Source organism: Nomascus leucogenys, chromosome 12 (genome assembly GCF_006542625.1).
Source record: "Nomascus leucogenys isolate Asia chromosome 12, Asia_NLE_v1, whole genome shotgun sequence".
Taxonomy (NCBI): Eukaryota; Metazoa; Chordata; class Mammalia; order Primates; family Hylobatidae; genus Nomascus; species Nomascus leucogenys.
The window spans coordinates 66438059-66456760 of NC_044392.1; the positions used below are offsets into that span (position 1 = coordinate 66438059).

General features: G+C 54.7%; 2 protein-coding genes across 11 annotated transcripts; both read right to left on the bottom strand.

The window, feature by feature from the left end:
* Window positions 1-1772: 1772 nt before the first annotated feature.
* Window positions 1773-8115, bottom strand: LOC100581602 (cytochrome b561 domain-containing protein 1). Of its 5 annotated transcripts, XM_030824898.1 has the most exons (4): window positions 7870-8097; window positions 7534-7637; window positions 7001-7038; window positions 6315-6426 (listed from the first exon to the last, which is right to left on the bottom strand). In XM_030824898.1, the coding sequence occupies exons 1-4, from the start codon at window positions 8015-8017 to the stop codon at window positions 6315-6317; spliced, it is 402 nt and encodes a 133-aa protein (XP_030680758.1). In that variant the 5' UTR covers window positions 8018-8097. The 5 variants fall into 5 exon arrangements, with proteins under 5 accessions (XP_012355842.2, XP_003267948.1, XP_003267945.2 ...); XM_012500388.2 differs by lacking the exon at window positions 7534-7637 and having other exon boundaries at window positions 1773-6426; XM_003267897.3 differs by lacking the exon at window positions 7534-7637 and having other exon boundaries at window positions 1779-6426; window positions 8003-8115.
* Window positions 8116-9349: 1234 nt separating this feature from the next.
* ATXN7L2 (ataxin 7 like 2) lies at window positions 9350-18223 on the bottom strand. Of its 6 annotated transcripts, none has more exons than XM_030824899.1 (12): window positions 18053-18223; window positions 16006-16071; window positions 15517-15621; window positions 14910-15120; window positions 14323-14609; window positions 13667-13749; window positions 13032-13285; window positions 12023-12221; window positions 11759-11880; window positions 10433-11228; window positions 10048-10125; window positions 9350-9566 (listed from the first exon to the last, which is right to left on the bottom strand). In XM_030824899.1, the coding sequence occupies exons 1-11, from the start codon at window positions 18177-18179 to the stop codon at window positions 10084-10086; spliced, it is 2292 nt and encodes a 763-aa protein (XP_030680759.1). In that variant the 5' UTR covers window positions 18180-18223; the 3' UTR covers window positions 9350-9566; window positions 10048-10083. The 6 variants fall into 6 exon arrangements, with proteins under 6 accessions (XP_030680759.1, XP_030680760.1, XP_030680764.1 ...); XM_030824903.1 differs by lacking the exon at window positions 18053-18223 and adding an exon at window positions 16618-16833 and having other exon boundaries at window positions 9425-9566; XM_030824902.1 differs by lacking the exon at window positions 18053-18223 and adding an exon at window positions 16609-16833 and having other exon boundaries at window positions 9425-9566.
* Between the last annotated feature and the right edge of the window lie 479 nt (window positions 18224-18702).

The window sequence follows — 18702 nt, forward strand, 5'->3', positions numbered from 1 at the left end:
TTGGCTTTTCTGGTCTAGCCACAGTAAGCCTGTGCTGGATGCTTCCTCTCCTGGGGCTTGAGAGAGGAAGGCTAAAGCAGCTGCCAGTCAAGCCCCTTCATCAGGCTTCTACACTCTCAGGTGGAAAATGCAAAATGGTGAAGACACTTAGACCTGCCCTGAGGCCTCCAATCTAGTCAGTTTGTTTACTCTCCCTGGTTGGAACAATGGCCTGAGAGAACCAACCTGCAGTGAGCCAGGACGTGGAGCCCAGCAGTGGGACTTCTGGATGCCCTTTGGCACTGGCACACATTAGGTGAGACTGGCATACATTAGGCAGGAGTCATTGCCTCCAAGCCTGGTGTGTGCGTGCATGTGTGCACACATACAGGTTGGCAATTACTGGAGTTGGATTGTACTTTGTGCTGCGTTTCCCTCACCTCCCACTGCTCCCTCACTTGGTCATAGTTTGCTTTTGGGGGGCCTGAGTGGAACTGAGCATCCTTAGAAAGCACCATGAGATAACTGGGTATCTGCTTTAAAGATAGGGGTGCTAGGGGGCCACTCATGTATACTCAGTGAGAAAGAGTTGGCTCCTCAGATACCACTGAATAGCCTGATGTCGTTCCTTAATCTGCTTCCAACAAAGGTTAAAAACTCATCTGGGAAATCCTAGCAATAGCAGGTGGATTATAAACTGAGATTGTTATTCTGTGATGCATCTGGTGACTAGCCAAGTCTCCTGAGTGGGTGGGTAGGGGGAAGGTCCCCTCACTGGAGGTAATTTCTGCCTACATGAAGGGGTTAAGCCCAGTACCATGCTGGAGACGGGCTACTTCAAACCACCTCCAGGGCAGTTCTGCCTTTCAGCTTGTCTTCTCTGTGCAGTGCTGGTGAGAACTGCTACGGCTCTGCACACAATGCCTGACTAGTGTTTCATTCCTGGATCCCAGAACAGAAAAAACAATTAAGATAAAAAACGAGTATTCAAGCCTCTGCACTGCTGTTTTGCTGTTCTTGCTTCTTTGTATCCACTCCAGGCAGACTGCTGCTGCTCTCAGACAAATGGAATGGAAAGTATCCTTCCCCAATTTAACATTTAAACAGAACTGCTTTCAGTGTGTGTGTGTGTGTGTGTCGTGTGTGTGTGGTGTGTGTGTGTGTGTGTGTGTGTGTGTGTGAATGCCAATAAAGCACTTGGAGGAGGAGGGGACTGATCCTACTCCAAGAGCCTGAAATGGGGAAAGGAAAACCAGGCTGTGGACCCTGGGAAGCCAGAGGTCCCTGCTCTGCATCTCTAATGCCTGAGGCAGGTGTTGCTCATTCTGTGGCTTCAGGAAACAGAGGGTCTGTGGCGATGCTGTTTGCTCCAGTTGCGCCTCCCTTCCTAGCTTGTCTGCCCCACTTTTCCCTCAGAAGGGCAGAATCAGGAGAGATTTAGATAGACTTGTGACCTGCAGCTCCCAACGAAGACCAGCTCCAGGAACTTCAGGCTGGACCTAGGGAGCAATTGTACTGACTCCGAGATCTGCAGTCTGCCCTGTGATTTGGGAACACCAGGTAGGCAGCACTTACGGCAAACTTCACTAGTCATGGCCTTGGTGGCATTTCTGGCAGGAGTTGGTAAGAGCTGACCTTGCATCTGGAAGGAAGAAATGTGTCTATGTTTTCTTATGATGGCCAGAACAACTCTCTGAGACTTAGATCCCCTAACTGTCATTATCCATAACTGTTTATTGCCTAAGAAGCATTAAGCCCAAAGCCTGGCTCAGTGAAAGAGAAGGACAAGAACATAATAATACCACCTGTTTACATGTGTTTAATGCTTTGAATTTTCCAATTCCTATTAACATTCATTCTCTCATCAAACCCTCACAACATCCCTGTGAGGTAGGTTAGGCAATAAGTGGTTTGCCCACAGCCACACCAGTGATAGGGACGGAGTAAACCCATACTGCAGGTTTCCCAGCCCCCAAGCCGATGCACCTTTCATTTCATGTTACACAGGATCTTTGTGCCACCCAGACACAGGTGCATCAGGAGCACTACCAGAAGCCTCCCTGCTCTCTGAGCTTGCAGAGGCGACCCAGAAATGCTGGGCTTGAGGCATCAAGACCAGGGGTGCCCCCTGGAGGCCAAGACAGGTAAACAGAAGGAAGGGCAGGAGTACTAGAAGTTCAGGCTCAACAGCCACCCCTGCCACCACCATAGGTCTCAGCCTAGCATACACTGTGTTCCCTACATATCTTGACCTTTGTCAGGTGCAAGCCTTATTAGTTTACTGAGAGGACTCAGTGCCCACTCCCAGACGACAGTCACTGCAAGGCGTGGCTAGCAGCAAGATTCCTGACTTCCTTCCCACAGTGCTTTCCCATTCTGTTACACTCTGCAGCCCAGGAAGGAGGAGGAAGGTGAGGGCTGACTGACTCAGCCTGCAAGTGCTTAGAGATCTGAAGCTGAAAGGCCCCAGCACCATTCAGCTAATGATTATTATTAACTCTGAACAGGCTTTAGCACAGCGGCCAGCTGGCTTAGGGAGGATGCCTGAATCTCCCACAGTGAGGTTTTAAAAACAAGACCTGGCTAGGCACGGTGGTTCACGCCTGTAATCACAGCACTTTGGGAGGCTGAGGCGGGCAGATCACGAGGTCAAGAGATCCTGGCCAACATGGTGAAACCCCATCTCTACTAAAAATACAGAAATTAGCTTGGCACTGTGGCACGTGCCTGTAGTACCAGCTACTCGGGAGGCTGAGGCAGGAGAATCTCTTGAACCCGGGAGGCAGAGGTTGCAGTGAACCAAGATTGTGCCACTGCACTCCAGCCTGGCGGCAGAGTGAGACTCCCTCTTAAAAAAAAAAAAAAAAAAAACCAGACCTACAGCAGCCATGCACAGGGGTGGAAGGGTGGGACGATGAGAAAGAAGGGATGGGCTAGTGAGTACGGAAGGGCAGCCTGCCTTGTGAAAGGGTGGGAAGACAGGAGGCCCAGGCTGGCAAGTGGTAACAGCCTACCACTTAAGAGCCAAGAAGGTGAGGCTGGAGGACTTCCCCAGACACAGAGCTCCTCCCATTCCATACCAACCCCAGCCACGACGGGGCTCAGAGGAGGGGTGGTTACAGAAAAGACAGGGGCTTGGGAGGGGCATCTGAACCCAGAAGGGTAATCTCATTTCCATTCAGATTTGGATACAGAAGCCATCTATATTTCTAATGTCCTCAAGGTTGAATCTGAATATAATCAAATTTGGAATATAATCAAATTTGGAATCAGGACTTAGCTTGATATGAAAATTTGCACAAATGACAGGCAAATTTTTAAAATCTAAGCACCCTGCCCTGGCTTTTTTTTTTTTTTTAAAAAAAGGCAAAACAGGCTGACCACTAGCAGCTTTCCCTAGCCAGGGAGCAAGGACAAAAGGGCAACCATGTGCTTCTCCTCCAAGGCATTTGCTTCCTTGCTGAGGAGCCAAGTGAATACCCCAGACATGAGCAGAATAAGGGAGGTGCGGGGAACAGAGGATGGCGGAGGAGGGAACACACAAGCAGGAGCCCATGCACCTGGGAGCCACTGAGATCCCAGCTGGAGGAAGAGTGCCCTGGCACTGAGGTCTAATGGCTGTCCAGCTGCTGCCCCAGGATGTGAGGGCAGGTGGTGATGGAGGGAGAAATGGAAAAGGGGGGAGGGAAGTCCCTCCACAATCCAGCCTGCCAGGATGAAGGGCTCCTCCTGGTGACCTATTCCCTACACTGCAGTCAGACCAGGCTAAGCAGGAGACCACCAGTGCCCTCCTCTCTGCTCTGTGCCCCTGCCCTCCAGGCCTGCTGGTCAGAAAGGCGACAGCTGGGGCCCCTTCCTCCTGCAGAATATAAATGACTCCCCCTTCCTCCCAGGGCTGGGAATAGACATCAGATGGCACAGCCCACGCAAACTGCCGGCTGTCAGCACGCCTGCCCGCCCGCCCACCAGCCCCCGCACCACCTGGGAGGAGGCAGCACCTCAGGCAGGCTCAGGCTTTACGGCATTGCCTGCTTGCTCTTAGAGCAAGCTGGTGAACTTTGCCTGGCCCTCCTACCCTGCGGCAGGTAGAGTGAGCCTCTCAGCACTGGCTGTGATGAGGAAAGAGGAGACGCAGTCCCTGGATCAAAATCACCGCAGGTGAGATTCTCCATGCAGCCCCAGTAACCGTTTCTTCTGAGTTCACACCACACTGGAGAGTTTGAGAGGAGGGAGGACAATGAAAGAGAAAGGAACAATACCCTTCTGCACAGCAGGGGCCTCCTTTAGATGCTTGTCCTGGAGATGCAATCTCCCCGAGGAGGGGCATAATGAGGTACATGGAGAGGACACTTCTGCCTTTGCTGTCCCCATTCTTGTACTATGAATCAAACCAACCTCCTTACTTCTGAGCTACCCGGAGAGGAGGACCTGAATCTTCAGAAGACCCAGGACATCCACAACACTAACATCTAGGAACACCTGCCCCTGCTCCTGGGAACTGGAGCTCCAGCGCCTACACCCCAGGCTTCCCAGAGTTCCCTGTGAGCTATGTCTACTTGCCTCAGCAGCACTTTCCTGGCTCAGCTGTTGTCAGGCCTTGCCAGGATCTAGGGAGATCCTATCTTCTCAACTGAGCCCAGACCACAGCTAAGCAGTCTAGCATCCAGTCCTCACCACCGAGGGCAGCCTGGGGAACTACTTTCAGCTGCAGCAAGGAGGGTGGTGGTCTCTGTAAGGAAGAGAGTCCAGCCCTCATTTGCCAGCTGGCACCAAACTCAGCCCCCTCTTGGACCAAAGAGCTGGCAAGAGATGACAACTGAGGAAAGCTTAGATAACAAGGGAAGAGGGGTAACCAGAGAAACTGTTTTCTTTGGATCAGAAAAGCCCTGCCCCACTTCCTTGGCCCTTATGAAAAGCTTCAAAAAAGCTCCCAGAAGCTATGTGCTAAGGCAAGAACCTGAGCCCTAAGAAGGGCAAGGCATGAGACGCCTGGGGCTCCTTTGCCCTGAGAAGTGATTTCGGGGGAGGGAGCACACGCAGGCCCTGCAGCCCTCAAGCCCAGATCCTGAGGTGGGCTGAAGGAAGATCTTAGCTGGGCTAGGCAGCCCAGCCAGGAGCCTTCGACTTGGTTAAGACAATGCCCTCCTGCTTCTCCAAAAGCTTTAAAGTGACTTTAGTGCCTTTACCGTCTTAGAGTCCAGAAGACCCTCACCTGAGTCCCTTCTCTCCACAGTGCCTGACCCCCTGTGCCCTGGCACAGGGACCAAATCAGCACAAATTTCTGAAGGGCCTCAAGGACAGAGCTGTCCCTCCAGGGGAGTAAAGGGAGAGTAAAGAACTACCCCGAGCCTGCTAAGTGGTCCACATGGTCCACAGCTGGGAGCGCGTTCTGAGACATCGACCTGACAGACGCTGTGTATTAGAGAAGGAAGGGACTTAGAGATTGTTTAGAAACATTTCACAGATGAAGAAACGGTGGTCTTAAGATATGGAATGTACCTAAGGTTGTACAATAGAGCCTAAGAGGACCATATCCCATAAATAAGACCCATGGGCTCTCTCCACTACATCACACTGCTTTCTTAAAAGTAACCCAAATATCCATGGATGCCATTCATAACTTACAGGAACCCAATTTTTCATCAGGCACACAAGCAAGAAATGACCACCAGCACATCACTATCACCACCCAAAACTCTGTCTCTCATCAAGTAGAGGCTTCAGGATCAGGCTCTCCATCACCTTCCACTCATACCCAGTACATTTCCCCATTTTGACCCACTGAATTATTCCTCAACAATAGCAGCTTTGGTTTCTGCAGTCCCTAGACCAGCCAAGAAGTGCAAAAACCTGACCACTTCTGAAATAGATCCCTTATAGATCACCAAAGGAACCACGATGTTCAAGGCAAGCGTCCCACCTAGATTCAGAGTTCGCAGGAACTCACATTTCCATTTTCTTCCTCGGCAAGTAGGATCTGGAGATCTGGTGCATGATCACCAGAGCTGGATAGACGGGCAGTGCCAGGCACAGGTACCAGGCCACACCTTTGATCTGGGCCTGGAACCATACTGAGTACATGCCCAGAAGCACCGTTACTGTAGCCATCAGGTAGACCACCAGTCCACATGTCAGATGGTAGAGCTTGAGGCGAGCCACCATTGAGACCCTGGCTGCCCGGGGACAAAGGAGGCAGAGCCCACACAGTGCCTGGACACCAGTGGCCAGCAGTGTCAGGGCTCCTACCCAGCTGTGCCAGGACACCAGATGAGGCAGCTCACTGCGGGTCCTGCTGGAGATGATGAAGCCCAGGCCCAGAGCTGCAGAGAGGATGGCTAGGGTCTGCCCTGCCCAGTGGAGCCGGATCCGTGCTTTTCGGGAGCAGAAGAAGAACGGGGAGTGTTCAGGTGAGAAGAGTAGGATGGCTTCAGCCATGCAGAGGCAGAACTGTGAATATAGGAGAGAGCCAGTAAGCCTCATGTCTGGCTTGGAGGCCTGAGAAAAAGGAGGTGCTCTCATACATCCTAACAAAGAGGACAAAGGGTAAGGGTTAAATAAGTTCAGCCAGGACCACCAGCCTCACAGCTCAACATTTCTGGGAACAATTGGGAATCAGCACTTGAGTGCACGTCTCCTCATTCAGGTTGACATCTCCCCATCCCAACCTCTACAATGACTCCCGTTTCTTGACCAGTGGAACAGCAAATGTTAAACTTCTTCCTGAACTTTGGGGACAAGTCGGGAGATGACTGGATAACACCTCTCCCCCCTTCTCCTTTCAGGCCCCAATGGAGAAAGAAATATCTTCCATGCCCTCCCACCCTTTTCAACCATCTGACAACTGCCTATGGCCCAGCCCTCCAGGTTTCCCAATCCCATAGGCTGCAGGGAAAGTTGAACCCCAGATGTTTCCTCCACCTGTCTTAGCCTTAGAAAGGCTGAGCTTTCTGAAAGCTGGGTGCTTCCCTGGGAGAATGAGGTGAGGCATACCCAAACAAATCAGATAGAAGCCTAAACTCACCGCCAAGGCCATGAATACAGGGTGCCAGGAGAAAAGACCTAAGAATCAAAGAGAACAGGCTGAGGGCTTGGTACCATTGTTCCTGCCCCTGTAGCTAGGTGGAACCCAAGGAATCTAGCCACAGGAGAAAAGTACCATCCCCAATCCTAATCGGGCACAGGAACTAAGGACAAAGTGGAGCAGCCAAGGAGCCCCAGGGTGAACAACCAAGAGGGCCTCCCTATCCACACACATACAACAGTTTGGCCCGGGTTCCCCGTTCAGCACCTCTCAGCTGGCAGCCCAGTCCTCTGCCCTTTTTATTTTATTTTATTTTATTTTGAGACGGAGTCTCGCTCTGTCGCACAGGGTGGAGTGCAGTGGCGCAATCCTGGCTCACTGCAGCCTCCACCTCCTGGGTTCAAGCGATTCTTCTCCCTCAGCCTCCCAAGTAGCTGGAACTACAGGGCGCGCCATCACGCCTGACTAATTTTTGTATTCTTAGTAGAGACGGGGTTTCACCATGTTGGCCAGGCTGGTCTCGAACTCCTGACCTCAAGTGATCCACCCGCGTCGGCCTCCCAAAGTGCTGGGATTTCAGGCATGACCCACCGCGCCCGGCCTCCTTCACTTCTATCCTCCATCAGGGGACCTGTTTCTGAGGAAGTAGTTCGGTCTGTTCAATCGTCTGCCCTTCCCCCACAGCACCCAAAACCCCATTATTCCAGGATCCCTGGGGCCTCGCCCCACCAGGCCCTCAAAATCCCTCCACTGTTTCTCTTCCCCCTCTACTGCTGGGGTCCCTCCTCCAAGTCTCCCGGCGCTCCCAAGCGCTGCCCCTCCAGCATCTCCGCTCCGCCCCCTTCCGCAACCCCGCCCCGCACACTCACTGGTTCCTGGCCGGGACAGCGCTGTCAGAAAGATGCTGAAGCCCAAAGCTACCAGGTGCGCCAAGATCCCACTGCCTCTCCGCAGCCAGCGGGTCAGTCTCGGCTCCCCAGCTGGAGCGGGAACCAGACCTACCTCCAGGGTCTGCATGGCCGTGGCCGGCGGGCCCGTACACTCCAGCTGCCCGAACACGTCTTCCGGGTTTGCGATCGCGGAGGCGGCGGCGGCTGCAGGAGAGGCTCCTCCCCGGGGACGCCGCCGGCAGTGCGGCGGAGTGGCCCACAGCGCCCTCTGGGGGCTGGGGGGGAAGCGCGAGTGCCCCGGAGAGGCCCGCTCCCGCGAGAGCCCGGAGGCAGAAGGGGACCGAACAGTTCCCAGCCCACCTTCATTTGTATCTGTGTCTGTCTACAGGGGCCTAAATCCCAAGCAGCCTGTGGAAATTACATTTGTGGCAAACGATTTCAGTGAAACCCCAAATCACACACTTGGTACGCTGAACCAAGAGTGTGAAACCAGTGTTTGGAGCCGATTTCTAGTAGTACTGGATTTCCCTGGCTGCGCACTGTCTCCTGTCACCTCCTTTTGTCTTGTTCAGGGAACAAGCTTCCTCCCTGCCTAAGGGCAAGGAGAATAGGAAAGGACATGGCCAAAATATAGTGCCTTGAACCTGGTGGACCAAAGGAGAGAGATGCAAGTCTCCTCTCGCATCTGCAGGGAGTGGTCCCCAGCGAGATAAATGGAATAACTAGGGCACTCCCAGCCCTGCCGCCTCCTCAGCAGCTGCTCAGCCCTGAAGATCCAGGTGATCCTGAAGGACCAAGGCCTCCCACACTCCTGTGGCCTCCCACACCACCAGTTCTGCAAGTGATGATGCCTTTTCCCTTCCTGCCTCTAAAAAAGGGGTGGTTCAACCCAAGGAGGCCTCCCTGGGAAAGGTTCTACCCCTTCCTTAAAGGCAAACCCACAGGCAGGGAAGGAAGGCTGTCCAATAGAAAACAGGAACATCCCAACAGCAGTGACCAACCCAGCTCGAGCTCCCTAAGTGGCTGAGAAAATGAGGCTGCAGGAACAGCTGAAGAAAAGCAGGCAATAATTCAGGGAGGGATGGACGCCTAGGGTTGCTGAAGGACCAGAAAAGGGTCACAAGCCAATTCCCAGACCCTCAGGGCAAGGATCCTAGAAAAAGCCAGAAGTGCAGCTCCCCCTCTCAAGTTTCTCTTCCCAATGGGACCATAGTCGTCTCTGCTGTCAAGACTCAGGAAGCCTTACTCATTCAGAGCCACACGCCTCATCATCCTGTCTGGAAAGACTACCCCAGTGACACAAACATTTTTCACACTACTGAAAATGACAAGATGACAATAATAATAATAATGAGCATAAGACACTTTTGCAGGCAAGTTATGTGAGCTGGAGTCTGGCTGCCTATCATCTCAGCCTCCCAGGGTAGGGCTGGGGACAGTAAGGACACTCATTTTGTTATTTTTTTCCTTCCTTTGCTATGTTTCTGTTTTTATATTTTCATAGCAGCAACAGAACAGGGAGACAGTCTTGAGGTATTTTAAAGAGCTTTTTTTCTTAAAAAAAATAATATAAAGTTATAAAAAGCGGCAGCAGCCTGGGGCCCGGATCTGGAGGGGAGGAGGTGCTGGCGGCTCCGTTGCAGTGGGCAGGCACTTTCTCGTTAATGGGCTTTTGACTGCAGGAAGACAAGAGGCAAGAGAAAGGGTCAGGGTGGGGGCCTACCAGCTCTCCTACCCAGTGAACTGTGTGGACTACAGGGGCTAAAGCTTGATTTCCTTCTGCTGGCCTGGTGAATAAAACTGAGCAAGGGGGAAGATGAATGCCAGCTCACCAGGGGCAGCCTGGGTAGTGAAGCTGGAGAACACACAGGGTTTATGATTAGGCCCACATCTAACCCAGGAGAGCACCCCCATCCCACCTCCAGTAAGTCCCTCCTGGCAGAGATCATATGGAGAGCACATGGCACACTACACCAGGGCTCCCACCAGAAGAGGCAAATAAAACTGGCTGCAGGCTTTACTGGAAACCCTGGAGAACTTGCCTGTCACCTGCACACCTGAAGGTGGGCACATGTGCATAAGTGGACATGGGATTGTGTGCCTGCCCTTCAAGGCCCTGATGCCCAGAGGAAAAACCAGTGAGACCAGCCCACCCACCTTGCTGCTCGGCATGTTAGGCTGTGACCCAGGGACTCAAACTCCCTTTCCTTCAGGGAACAGAGGTAGCTCCAGTACCTGGAATGAGGGTCACAGCCAATTCAGAAAGAAGTAGCCCTTTGATTATAGCAAAAGCAGGGGTGGAAGGGTGCCGCATCTCCTCAGCCCAAGGGAAAGGGTTAGGGATAGGGGAAGGTTCACCAGGCAAAAAGCTAGAGTCACTTTGCTAAGAACTGACCTACCTCTTCCTAAAGAAAACAGTCCAGGAACTCTCTCAACTCCCCCTTCCTCCCTTTCCCTGCACAAACACCAATGTAGCATCTTCTCTGTATCAGGTACCCCGTGTGCCCCACCCTCATCAATCTTCAGGGAGGCTGGCTGGTACCTTCAGTGTAGAGCACTTCTCCTCAAAGGCCAGGGCCGGGCCTGGCTTCTTGCGGCGCACAGAGCAGGCCACATCAGCAGGGGCACCAGCCTGACAGTGCTTGGCCTTCACTGGCCGGCAGTAAGTGGCCAGGTTTTTCCGCTTCTTGGCCACCTCCTCCTCAGAGAGGCAGTTGGTTGGCAGGGCCTTGGCTGGGTGTCCAGCTGCTCCCCGGTTCTCCAGCTGAGAAGCCTTGACTGGTGTGGGGAGCTGATGAGGGGAGCCACGACAGTCCAGGTGCCCTGCCCGCTTCACTCTTGGCCCCATTGTCCCATTAAGCCCCATGCTCAGGGCTGTTTTAGTTTTGGCCGAGAGGCCCCGACAGCCAGAGGGTTTGCCTTTTCCAGTGGGCTCCAGGATGCAGGTCCGTTTCAGAGTGGTGGGGCCAGGGGATAACTTCCGCTTTCGAGAAGGGGCCTCCACCTCCACCCCGTCCTTGCCTTTGGATGACTTACTGGCCTTGGAAGGCGGTAACTTGCTGAAGGACGGGGATGGCGTGTTGGCAGGCAGTGGTGAGGTGATAGCCTGGCTCCCGCCCATGCACTCTGCCTGGCTACAGGCAGCTGCCACGCTGGGGGAGCCTGCAGGGTAGCTGGGGACAAGGTTGTCCTTGGTGGGGGGCGTGGAGGCTGGGCAGGCAGGTCTCAGGGGTGGACCTGGAAGGCGGGGGCAGGTGCCTGTAGAGGATGGGCTCAGGGGAGCAGATAACGGGGAGTTGACAAGGTGAGCTGGAGGTTCAGCTGCCGGTGGGATCTTCCTGCAGCAAAAAGAAAGCCCCACTGTGACTGCCAAGCAAGCAAGAGAGCTTCCCCCAACACAAGACACACTCCAGTCTCTCTGCCCCACCTAGAAATGGCCAGCAGAGCCCCAGAGTTGCTGCCATCTGCTGGGAGATGCTGGAACTGCGGGTTAGGAAGAAGACATGGGTGTGCCTGTGGAAAAGAATTAGCTAGTACATAAGAACTAGGAGGTAGCCCACTAGGAACTTCATTTTAAATCTTGGTTTGGGCATCCCCTATCCCTAGTTACCCAAAAGGTACTGGAAGTGATGGATGAGAGTCTAGATTCACCCCCAGACCGCCCTTCCATGCCCTGCCTTAGCCAAGCTCTAGGCTGCCAAGTTTTCCCACCTCCTTTTCATGCTACTCCCTATCTGGGGTCCTGCTGGCAAATAGCCAAGGCACACCTATGGGTATACAGGAAAGCTCAGGGCTTCTGAAGCCCAGGTATGTCTGGAGCCTGGGAATTTCCATTCTAGAACTTCCATTCTGGGCCCAAGAGACTTACTTCCACATGTGCGAGCTGAGGTGCCGCTCCAGCATGGAGCTGAGTGCAGAGCAGAACCGGTCCAGCCGGCGGCTAAACACATAGCATCCTGGGCTCACCAGCCGGCTCCCAAAGGTGCAGAACTAAAGGCAGAAGGAAGGTGCATGGCTGGCAGGGTCTGGGGTGCACAGAGGGCATCTGTACACAGGATCTGGCCTCCTCCCCATATTGTGGGCCAGGAGTGCTGGGCCAACCCCTCCCTAGGCCCCTATTCCAGGTCCTTACCGCCTGTGGCCGTGGGGGCCGGGTTGCATAATGGCAGTCAGGGGGTGGGTGGAGGTCGTCAGATGTCCCCTCCTCCTCACTCTCTTCGCTGGAGGCCTGGGCCCCACCCCGGGGCATGGGGAAGGGGAACAGGCCTGGGTCCCCGTCACCACCACAGGGGCCTTCATCATCCAGTTCACTCTCGGAGGAGGCCTGGGACCTGGAAGGGCCAAAAGGGATGCCAGGGGAATGTGACTGTTGTGGGGTCAGAGTAGGGGCATCCTTGAACCTGCCGAGCTCAAAGAGCACCAGGGCAAACACCCTGCAGGGCAATCAGAAGAGGACAGAGGGAAGGGAAGGACAGGAGGGAACGACAAAGCTCACAGAGTAAGAGACAGACAGACCGCTCCCAAGGGATTCTCTCCCCAGCCTTCACCTCCCAGCCCCTTCCTCCTCAGGGGATAATCTGCTGCAGATCCGCCTCCTCCAGAAAATCTTCGCAGTTAAACTGTACCCAGCTCTGGTCAGCCCAGTCAACTCGCTCAACCCCCTTCTTGCATCACATATTCCTGTGAGCATGTCTGTGAGCTGAGCCTGTGTTTTGTGTCTGCCCCTTGTGTGACAGGCAGAGATGCATGTGTGTCTCCTTCAGCAAGTCAGGCTCTCCCTGGGTCCGGCATAGCCTCTGCACACAAAGGGGCCAGTGAGTGAATACACATAGGGCTGCCTTGCCCAGGAGTGTGACCCTTTTAGCCCCCCAGTGACAAGTTTTGGCCTGTTGGAGGCAGCTGGGAAAATGTTCATATCCTGAGTGTTGGATCTGGCACGCTGCTGAGAGGCTCGGGTGCTGTGGTATGCTTGGTTGGGAACAGGGGAGTCTCCTGCTTCCACACCACTGTCAGGAGCCCCAGGAATCCCCCCACACTCAGGGCTGAGTGAGTGCCTCTTCCAGGACACTCCCTGAGCCTGTTTCCAGGGGCCCCTGATGGCTTAGGGGCCAAGTGAGGTAGGGGTTGGATTCTAGACGTACCTGGGCAGTGCACAGTATGGGTAGGTCTGCTTGGCACGAACAGAGAAGGTGCTGCTGGGAGCAGCCACCGCTGCCACAACCTGGACTGAGGAGGGGAGCTCCTGGGAGGGGCGCTCGAGAACTTGCTCCTTGCGCCCTGGGCTCTTCTCCTTGGGAGACTCCCCTTTGCGGGAGTTGGCCTTCAGCTCTGCCACCAGCACGTCAAAGTCCTTGGCCCGGCCCTGGACTTCCCGGCGTTGGTGTACTGAGTGGATCTAGAATACAGCAGAGTGGAGAGCTGGGGAGTAGGTATGAACTGAGCAGGGGGGAGGGACGGCAGGGTGCTTTGGCCTGGGCAAGTTGGGGGGCAGGAAGAGAGGTGGGCATATTTGCAGCTGTGTTCACGTGTCTTTGTTTCATTCCCCCATGGGGCCAAAACCCTCTTTTGGGATGGGGGAATCTGGAAAATCCCTCCTTCCCACTGTTCCCACCTTCTGCCCAGGAGGTGCATCCCCATCTCCCCTTCCCTTGGGTGGGCCTAACTGCCCTCCCTTAAGCTGGATCTTCAGTAACATCGACATTCCTCTCTTTGCCCAGGGAAGGAGTGGGCAAGCCCTGTGCTGTCCTCCCTCACTATGCAGTGGGAAGGGGGTTACCTTGCAGGTCAACAGGCGGGTACAGATCTTTTTGGTCTCTGGATTTATTACCCCACACTGCCTGTTGAGGTCGCACTCCTTTCCTGTGGGGAAAGCAGTTCCAATGAACCTCAAGACCATTTCCAGGAGTTTACAGGAGATCTGGCTGCTTCCTGCCAAGGGCCTGAGAACTGGTACTAAGGCAGAAGAGACTCCAGCCCTCAGCCTGCGGCTGTACTTTCCAGAGAAACTTCTGGGCATCAACATCTCTTTGCTGGGTGTGAGAACCATCCCTATCCCAATTTCAGGTGCACTTTTTGGGACTTCAAGCCCAAAGCAGGGCAACACACATCAAGAAACAAAAGCAGCCATGGGCATCTGGGAGGCCAGAGAAGCCAGCTGTGAGATGTGTCTGGCGCCCTGGATCTAGGTGAGAAAAGAGTGAGAAAGAACTTTACCTCCTGGGCATGGGCTCCCTCAGCCTTGATCAGGAGACACAGGATGGAGAGAAGCTTCCCAGGAAGCAAGCAGGTCAAGAGGTGACGGGGCTCCTATACCCTACAACCTGTGATGGCCAGGCCCATAAACCTGACCTCCTCCTCATCCAGCCCAAGGACAAAGCAGCCCAAAGGAGTCCCCACTCTACATTCTGGACCCCCAAGACCACAACTACTCACGAGCCATCTTCCGGTGGGTTTTAGGGGGCAGCCTGGTCCCACTGGGCTCCTTTTCAGGAGGGCTGCCTTCAGCCCAGTGACTGGACCCCTCACTGGAGATGATCTCGATGTTCTCTCTGCCAGGAGGTTCTTTAGAAGGGGGAGCCATGGGAGGTTTTCCAGGGGAGTCCTTGGTGAGGCCCCCTGGCTGGCTGAGAAAAGCAGAGGGTGGGGCCACTCTGATTCCATGTCCATCAGGCTTCGGGAGACTGGACATCTTCTCCAGATTCACCACAGGCACGAAAAGGCTACACACAGAGAGAGGGGGTTGGCTGGGGGAGCGGAGGGGAGGCGAGGCCTGAGGCCTGGACTCTAGCCCAGAGCCATCTCTTTCCCAGCCATGGAATTTGGGTGGGCTCCAGCAGGGGTGTGAAACATGGGAAGAGGAGACCCCATCTTTCCTGGAATATATGGAAGGAAGCTGCAGACAGGGCAGCTGCCTCCTGCTGTAAGGAGTATGCCTCGACCCAGGGCTGCCTGTATTGATGTCAGCCCATCCATGGGTCAGGGTCAGGACCAGTCTTAGAAAGTTTGCAGCCTCTCCTTACCAGAGGTTGTCCTTCTGGGTCTTCTCAGGAGGCTGGTGGCCACGGCTCCGGGACCCCTGGCCCTTCTCCCTGGAGGAGGTTTTCGTGGAACCTGGGGCCCTACAAGCTGGGCCCTGCCCATTCACTACATGGCATTTCTGAGAGCTGGCAGGGGCTGGAGGTGGGGGTGGGGCCCGGGCATAAAGCTTGCTGAGTGGCCCATGTCTTCTTTCTGTCACCAGGAGGTGGAAAGAATAATCGAGGTGAGTGGTATCACCACTTCCTTCCCCAACCTAACCCTGTCCATAGACTCACATGAGAGAATCTGAGTTTCCATAAATTAGATTGTAAACATGCCTCCTTCCCATTTGAATCTAAGCCTTTAAGACTCAAAATTCAAGACCCAGCTTCCTGAACTTCTTAACTCCTCCCGTAACTCCACTGGATGCTAGAATTTTGTTCAAACAATAACCTGACTCCCCACAATGCTCTGAAGCCACCCCCAGGACCTTCCTATCCTCAACACTACCCTCCATTACCCCACAAGACCTCCCAACTGACCCTGTCCTCAGAGTTCCATGCACCACCTTCCCCTGTCCCTTTATCTCCTCCCTAGAGCTCCCCTCACCGCAGTGCTTCTGGAAAGCTTGAGGCTTCACCACTTGGCTACAGTGGTTACACACAACCAAATAGAAGTCATCATGGGCAGGGCAGTGCCCGAAGATGGACATGTCTGCAATGACAGAAGCCCATGTCACTGGGGCTGAGGATCCCAGGGTTTCCCTGGAAGATCGGAGAGCACTCCCACCCCACACTCCAAAGGCACTTCACCTCCCCCCTGATAATAACAAGCTCCATGCTGAATGCTCCCAGCTTCCAGAGTTCAATCTAAGCAGTCCCAAAGGGTATACACTTTCAGGTGAGTGGGCAATCACCTAGGATTAGGATCTCCAACAACAGGTCACAGGAGCCAGAACAACCGGCCAACTCAGACCTATCAAAATGAGGGTCCCCAGACAGCTGCTTCAAGCAGCCACCTCCTTCTGTAGTGTAGCGGAAAAGTGGAGCGTGGTCCTGTCTGCCCTGGGTCCCAGCCCTAATGTGTGTCGACTCCCACCTTCTTTAATGAGGGTCATGGCATCCAACTTCTTCATGTTTTTGCTACTCTCCTCCAGCTCAGCCCCTAGAGGAGAAACACAGCTCAGAAGGTTCAGGGCCAGTTTTAGAGAGTCTCCAGCCTCTCCTTACCAGAGACTGTTCTTCCCAGAAGACAACCCAGAGGTTGTCCCCTTTCCAGAAGCCCCAAGCAGGGCCTGCAGCTCAACAGTATGAAGCCCACACTCTGTGACAAGCTCCTGGTGCTAGGACCACTTGGGGAACCTTCCGTGGGTCATTCTCAAATGCCCATCTTCCTTCACCTGCTGCATCTGGACTAAGATGGCCCCACTAAGAAGAATCCATCCACCTTTCTTATGGGACCCTTCACTTCAAGGTGCAGTTTAGGGTTCCACTGCTAACTAGTTGGGTGATTGTGGGTAAGTATCATCTGTTTTCTGGGCCTGCTTCCTCATTTAAAGGGGAAACTGTCCTTAATCAATGTTTCTATAAGTCCCTGAGTCTCTTCTTGAGATTTCTCAGATGGGTCCTTTCTGCTACTATGTGGCATCCCAAATAGATACTCTCCCAGGTCCCCACCCCCATGAATTCAATTTTGCTCCACCTGGGTTACCATAGCATTGTCAAAGTTACACCCAGCTTCTCAGGTACTGCACTGATAGGATGGTCACAGAGCAGAGAAACTGCTGTCTTTGGTCCTTGAGCATCTTCAAAGTCTCCTTGGTCAGCTATGCAAGTCCCTCCCCTTCTTAGAGGGCCTTTGGGCAGGGGTTGCCCTTGTACCTCAGTTTCTGGGTTAATGACAAAAACATCTTAGCTGTGCAAAGCAGCTTTTTCCCCATCCCCCTACCTCTCTCCTCCCCCTCCCTCCTCTACGCCCCCTCCCTGTCCCTTGGAAAAAAAAAAAAAATCAATTCTGAGTCACCAAACCCGTCTGACTCCATTTCCGGTTCTCAATGCACCCAGACCCTGACAATGGCCCCATCCTTGCCCACCCAGCATGGGGCAGCCCCAGGGTGGCCTGGGCTCCCACTTAGGTCTGCTCTCTGATGCCCATTAACAGACATGCTCCTTTCTAGGATGAGAAGATTGTTGACAATCTTATATAATATCCAGATTATGAGGGGTCGTGGGTTAGGCACGCAAGAGACAAGGGGCAGCTCCCACTCTAAGTCCGTTAAATGCAAGTGCGGGGAATGATGGATAGAACGAAACTGGGAGTCGGATGTCTCAGAGGAGAACAAGTGTCATTAGAGACCCCTCCGTGCAGTCTCCTCCTCCACCTCTTCTCACTTGCAAACTTCTTCAGGGGCGTGATACCTGCTGTCACCCCGAAAGGCCACGAGGCCAGGTGCTCCCTGGGGCCCAGAAGACAAAGATCAGAAGAAGGGGCTGTAGGCCCGCTCACTAAGGCACTCAGGGGCCTAGAGAAGGTGAGAGTAAGAGCAGAGAGCCAAGAGGCAGGGCAAGAGGCCTGGGAAAGGACAGTGGGTTGGAGGCATGGATGGATGGACCGAAGGATGGAGAGAGGGAGAGAGGATAGATGGATGGACCGACGAACTAACGCGGAGAGGGCGGGAGTCTAAAAGCACTGCAGCTGCAGGCAAATGCCGAAAAGGAGCAGGAGGTGTGGGGCAAAAGGCGAAGGAACAAGGGGGGTGAGGAAGGGGGCACAGAAGTGGGGTGCGTGGGAAACACGTGGAGGACTGTTGCGGACAGGGAAAGCCGGAGGCAGGTGCAGGAGGGGCGCGAGCTGAGGGGCAGCAGGCAAGGAGAAAGATAAAGGCAAGCCTATATGGGGGCAGGTATTGGGGACTGGCAGAGGCAGAGGTGGGCAGGGTGGGCTGCGAGCGGTGAGCGGGCGCTAGGACCCGGAGGCGCGAAGGTGACGGAGCGGGCGGGCACTAGGACCCGGCGGGTCCTTTGTTTGGGGGGCCGGGGAGCCGGACGGCGGCTCCAGTCGGCAGCTCCCCTCAGCTGGCGGGGGCCCGGAAGGGGGGAGGGGAGATAGTGATGGGGTCCCCGGACTTTAGGGTGGCTTCACTCACCGTCAGCCGCGGGCAGGTCGGCCCGCTCCACCCATGAGCTCCAGCTCTGTCCCGCGAAGTCATCGAGACTCGGCACCCGCCGCTCCAGAGCGGCCATTGCTGCCGCCGCGCGTTCACGCACCGCCATCACCGCCGCGGACGCGCGCCCGCCCTGGCGCCGCCGCCGCGCGGCCCCCTCCCCCTCGCCCCGTCGCGGGCACGCCTCCCCTTTCCTCCCCACCTGCCTTTCCAGCTCAGTCTTTGCGCAAGCGCAAGACAGGTTGCCTGTTCCCCGCCCCCCCGCCTCCCGCACAGCCTTCTGGGAAGTGTAGTCTTGGGGCGGATGCTATTGCCTACCGAGGTTGCAGCAAGAGTCCCTCCGAAATGCACAATTGCAGGGGGAAAAGAGAAGACCAAAGCTCCAGGATCTCCTCTTCTAACCCTTATGCACACATTATTTGTGCCACCAGTCCACTCTCCCAAGCTCACTGCACCTCTCCCCAGCCCCAAACCTCTCTCTGCCCAGACGCCCCTCTAAGCCGTGCGTCCGCCAGCTGGCTGGCGCCCCTTCCCGGGCTGGCGGCCACGAAGCCGATTCCGCTCCCTTGTAGATCGAATAGGGTAGGTGCAGGGAGGTGGGCGCTGTGAATCAGAAGGGCAAGGGGAGGGAG